At 41.5% G+C, this 6,000-nt stretch overlaps 1 protein-coding gene across 3 annotated transcripts in view; it reads left to right on the top strand.

Annotated features, from left to right (window-relative positions):
- LOC106880135 (biotin--protein ligase) overlaps positions 1–6,000 on the top strand; it is a 79,887-nt gene that overhangs the window by 29,674 nt on the left and 44,213 nt on the right. For all 3 annotated transcript variants that reach the window (XM_014929962.3, XM_089348259.1, XM_089348260.1), the window contains exon 10: positions 2,116–2,230. In XM_014929962.3, the coding sequence (XP_014785448.2) occupies positions 2,116–2,230 (115 nt within the window). The remainder of the gene's footprint in view (positions 1–2,115; positions 2,231–6,000) is intronic.

The raw sequence follows: 6,000 nt of genomic DNA, 5'->3' as shown, positions 1-6,000 counted from the left end.
TCATTAATTGAGAATGACTCTTCTTGACACCAGCATTAACACAGGACACAGACATCAGCACACAAACTCACAGGTAATATGGAGCTGAACATTTACAATTTAGAATTACTAGAACAAGGGTTCCCAACCCTTTTATTTAAATGAGTTTTCCCACAGACCCCTTGTGATATGTTTATCCTTATGTATATATGTATGTATATGAAATTTTGAATTTAGTTCACAGACCCCCAGTTGACCCCATGTTGGGAAGCACTGTTCTAGAAGGTGGTTTGAGATTGCTTGTTGTGTGATGGGAAATGTCTCTTTAGTCCAGCAAGAGATTTACAGTTTTAGTTTTTTTTTACACAGATGAAATTGTGTGTGTTTGAGCGAAAGTGAGCAAAATGGAAGCTTATGGGGCCAGACTGTTGAGCAAGTAAACAAATGCCTTGCGTTGAAACTGTTGTGATGTAGCTGTAGACACAATTGATGTCTATTATTCTGTTTAGATTTAAATCAGTACCTTATCTGTGATGAGAACCTGTGACAGCTACAACACCTCCTGTGCTCTGTATCTCTGGCTTTGAACTGGTTGCTTCCATTTTAAGTAAATGGAATGTGTGAAGATCATCAGCTCAAATTGAACCTGTTTTGTTTGCTGTTGGTGTCCTGTTTCGTAACGCCAGCCCTGTACTAACAATTCCAGTGATGCAAATTCTGTTACTGTATCCTCCCTCAAAGAGAATGGCAACTCTGTGATGCTGAATATTGAACAGGCCATTAATGATGCTTCCGGAAAGAAAAATAAAACGAAAAGGAAAAAAAAAAGACCCAAAAAGAAAAAAAAAAAGAGCACAAGAATAACAAAGACCCCCCTCCCTTTCCTTCTCAATGAAAATATAACCAAAACAACAAAAGGCCAAAGTATAAAACCTCAGAGATGAGTGAATAGGTGGTGGTGGTGGTGGGTATCTGTGCTGGAAGTGGGGGGGTGGCTGGGTAAAAATTGTTGCGGCCATGGACACTGCATGGTTCTCGTGTTACCATTTTCTGTAAGTCTCCGCACTTACATCTTCCACGCTAAGTAGAATTCACGACTCTTTTTCTATTGTGCTTCTTCTTCTACAATGTTGTTTTAGCATATTTTAGCAATAAAGTCAAAAAAATACAAACAACAAAAACCATAGGAACACCTCGCCTTCCCCCCCCCCCCCCCCCGACTAAAAAAAAGAAAGACAGAAAGAAAGTATTTTTTGTAGGAGAAAGAATGTAAACAAATGTAAACCAAAGAAAAACAAAAAAAAGAAACAGTGGTTATTGGAAATAAATTAGAGGAAAGAAACTGTATTGAGTGCAACGGAGGGGGGGGGAGAGAAGTAACCTAATGGTGGTGGGGATGAGGGGGGAATATTAGTGCTCCCCCCCACCGCCTTCTTTGGGTGCTGGTGATTCTTGTGATGGGATCATGACCGTAATCATTCATCATCATCATCATCATCAAGATTGTTGCTCTCATCATCAGTAACAGTATTGTAGTCATCATCACCATCATTGTCATCAGGAGCAGCATTAAAGTCATCACCACCACCACATCATCATTACATCATCATCATCATCATCACCACATCATCATCATCAACATCATCATCACATTATCATCATCACCACCACCATCACATCATCATCATCACTACCACATCATCATCATTATCATTATCATCACCACCACCGCCACTACCACATCATCATCATCATCACCACATCATCATCATCATCACCACATCATCATCACCACCACTACCACATCATCATCAACACCGCCACCGCCACTACCACATCATCATCATCATCATCACTACATCATCAACATCATCATCATCACCACCAATATTTTATGTGGAGTAAAAGTTTCTGTGATTTCCCAGAATTCTTACAAGTCCTTGCAAAAACTCCCCAAACGATTTCAATTTTGAAATCTAAATTTTGGTAAAGGAATAATAATGAGTATAAGACGTGTACGAAATGAAGACTTTTGCCAAATATTGAAATATTGGTAATTCTGCATGAACGACTATAAATGATCAAATGTTATAATGGTGTTTCTAAAAACTGGAATATTTTGGTTCGTTTTGGCAGGAACTGGATCTGAGAGTGAAATGGCCCAATGATCTCTATTATGGTAAAAAGACGAAACTGGGTGGCGTCGTCGTTAACAGTTCTATAGCAACACAATCCATTGATGCCATTATTGGTAAAGTAATTCTACATCTTTTTTTTATCTCTTTTTGTCTTTTTTTTACATATTCCCTTTGCTTTGTTGTTGTTGTTGGTCTTGTTTTTCAGGTGTTCAACTCTCGTTAATAATTATAATAATTTTCTCATAAAGATTGTTTGCCAACATAACGTGGCAGTCCTGGTTAAGGAGTAATGTTGCTGTAATTTAGCCCCAGGTGACATCATCCCCAGCTGGCTATACGACACAATCTGTGTCCTTATATTTTCAAGCAAGGGAATCTAGCACCCCCACTCAGCTCAAAACAATATCTATGTCTCCTGGGGCTAAATTACAGCAACATTCGTCCTAAACCAGGACTGCCATGTTACTACAGAATACTGTTGCTGAATATCTCACGTAATTTTCTAATAATTTTCTCCTCTTGTAATCTTTAAATCCATGGTTCTCAACTAGGGTCTATACGACCCCTCTGAGTGGGGGGGGGGGCATATAAAACTTTTGGGGTTCGCACAAGCAAAATAGTAAATTGGAGATCCACTGTAGTATTTTAAGGGCCCATGAAAGGTTTACTTTAGACGTTGGACCTCATGGAGGCAAAGTGGCTGAGTTCCCTTTGAGCGTTGAGCCTTACAGAGGCAAAGCGACTGAGTCTCTTTCGAGCATTGGGCCTCATGGAGGCAAAATGGCCACCAAGTTCCTTTCAAGCGTTGAGCCTCATGGAGGCAATGACTGAGACCTTTGGTATGTCTTGCTTGAGAAGAAGACCCATCAAGCCAAGTGAACTGGCAGGCATGGCAGATACCAGTGTCATGCAAATGGCACCTGTTCCAGTGGCACATAAAAGCACCCATTACACTCTTGGAGTGGTTGGCATTAGGAAGGACATCCAGCTGTAGAAAACCATGCCAAATCAGACTGGAGGCTGGTGCAGCCTTCCAGCTGGTCAGCTGTGGTCAAACTGTCCAACCCATGCCAGCATGGACTACGGACGTTAAATGATAATGATGTGTTTATAGCAAGAAACAGCTCAGTTTGTTTCTCTAATGTCTTACAAGTTAATGTGCAAGAAGTATCTGTAAAACTATGTGGAGGCACGTGGCTCAGTGGTTAGGGTGTTGGACTCCTGATCATAAGATTGTGGTTTCTTGTGGACCGGGCGACAGGTTGTTCTCTTGAGCAAAACACTTCCTTTCACCTCATTTTGGGTCTTTTTTCCACGAGAAGTTTTTACTACACTTTTGACTTTGAGAAGAAATGTATTTTTTACAAATGTTCACTAATTTACAAAAACTATAACAGCAAAGCAAAAGATCTTCTCTAAATGCATTAAAAACAGTGTAACATTATCTGAAAATTATCTCCATCCTCTTTGAGCATATAAAAGACAAATTCAGACGGGGCAAAACGAGTAAACCAAGATAAGGTATATTTGCAGCTTCAATTCTTCAGAATTACATTTGAAAACAAACTCCTGCACATTAATATCCATCGTTAGACATCAGAAATATCAGAACTGTAACAAAAGCTTTCAAGTATATTTCTTCTTCAAGTCTAAAATGCAGTAAAAACTCATCATTGTGTTCCTCCCCCATTCACAAATCAAAGCATAAACAGGTTTTTCACCGATCTTTGTTTGTTCACACTCATTTATATTCTGGAAATTTTGATTTGGTTTCTTTAAGAAAGAACTCTGGAAATGGTTGTAGATTTTAGTTATGGAAGTCTGTCAGTGTTTAAATATATTTATGTCTATACTGTAAAACCATAAGGATTATATGGTGGAGAGGAATTAAGCAGTGGATGCTGGGGGAGGTGGAGTAAAGGATTATATACCCCAGATCAAATGGTATGTGTAGCTGTACCTCACAAACATGATTGCAAAGGTGTTGCTGCAGAGAATGGCCAGCAACACTTGCTGCAACAGCCCCCCCCCCTCCCATCTTGTGAGGCTCATTTCTCAGCCATAGTTATCCCAAATTTGAAGAGTAAACCATCAATGTGAGAGCTGAGAACACCTGAGGTCTTGACAATGACTAGCACAGCCTGATAGGGGCCAGCCAGGCTCCTGTAGTGTTTTATTCACAATTTTTAACAGAACACATTCCAAATGGAATTTTTGTTTTGGTGAGATCAAAGGAAGGTTGTTAACTGGGAAAATAGTTTTTGTGTGTGGCAGATGCACAGAAGCAATAAACACTGAAGATGTATAGAAAATAGATTCCATCACATACCAGGGGGAAAAATAGAAGTAGTTGATAGCTTCCATTACCTAGGTGACCAAGTCAGTAGTTAGGGTGGATGCTCTGAGAGTGTAGTGGCTAGAATAAGAATAGCCTGGGCAAAGTTCAGAGAGCTCCTATCTCTGCTGGTAACAAAGAGCCTCTTAGAGTGAAAGATAGATTGTATGATGCATGTGTGCGAACAGCCATGCTGCACAGCAGTGCAACATGGGCTGTGACTGCTGAGGACTTGTGTAGGCTTGAAAGAAATGAAGCCAGTATGCTTTGCTGGATGTGTAATGTCAGTGTGCATGCACAACAGAGTGTAAGCGCTCTGAGAGAAAAGTTGGGCATCAGAAGCATCAAATGTGGTGTGCAGGAGGGATAACTGTGCTGGTATGGTCAGATGATGCATATGGATGAGCTAAGTGTCACACCCTAACAGTGGAGGGAACCTGTGGAAGAGGTAGACCCAGGAAGACATGAGATGAGGTGGTGAAGCATGACCTTTGAATGCTAGGCCTCACAGAGGCAGTGACAAATAACTGAGACCTTTGGAGATATGCTGTGCTTGAGAAGACCCGGCAAGCCAAGTGAGATTGTAGCTGTGGCCAATGCCAGTGTCATGTAACTGGCCCGTTTAAAAGTACCTTCAATTGTTGGTCAATAAGCTGTGCTTGAGAAGACCTGTTGAATCAAGTGGAATCATAATCATAGCTGATACCAGCGCCTCCTGACTGGCACCCGTGCCAGTGGCACATAAAAAGCACCATTCAAGCATGGCCAATGTCAGTGCTGCCTGACTGGCACCCGTGCCGGTGGCACGTAAAAGCACTCACTACACTCTGTAAAGTGGTTGGCGTTAGGAAGGGCATCCAGCTGTAGAAACTTTGCCAGATCAGATTGGAGCCTGGTGTAGCCTTCTGGCTTGCCAGCCCTCAGTCAAACCGTCTAACCCATGCCAGCATGGAAAGCGGACGTTAAACTATGATGATGATGAGAGAGAGAGACACACACACACACACATACACAAAGAACCTTGATGTATGTTTGAGAGAAGAGGTTGTTTGAAAATAGAGACCCTCGTTATGGAGAGATTTTCTTGAGACAAACATCTCTTCCATTCATTCGCTCTCATTCTGCTTACTCCCACTACCCCCTTCTCTCTATCTCTCTCTCTCTCTCCCTCCCCCTTATTTTCTGGAATTTATTTCACCATTTTCCAACTTCCTTCTGTGTTGCTTCTAAGCTATACTCATTTCACATTGGCTCTGCACCGAGATGAAGTTCTGTTTTTGCAAAAATTCATTACTCACCACCAGCATCACCAGCATCACCACAACGACTTTCGCCATCACCCCACCCCCCCAGCATCATCACCATCATCATTATCATCATCACTGATAACACTGCAACCATCACTGATACTATTACCACTGCACCCTCCCCACCATCCCCCCTCTCTCTCCCCCCTCCCCCCCCCTCTGCCCACCCCACATCCCCCCATTCAAAAGACAATTTATTTAATTTATTCTGGTTTTGTTATTCAAATTTAATGTTAAAGAC

Source organism: Octopus bimaculoides, chromosome 2 (assembly GCF_046866305.1).
Source record: "Octopus bimaculoides isolate indiv1 chromosome 2, ASM4686630v1, whole genome shotgun sequence".
In the NCBI taxonomy this organism is placed as follows: domain Eukaryota; kingdom Metazoa; phylum Mollusca; class Cephalopoda; order Octopoda; family Octopodidae; genus Octopus; species Octopus bimaculoides.
Note: the sequence above shows the minus strand (reverse complement) of the source record. Positions and strands in the feature narration are given on the sequence as shown.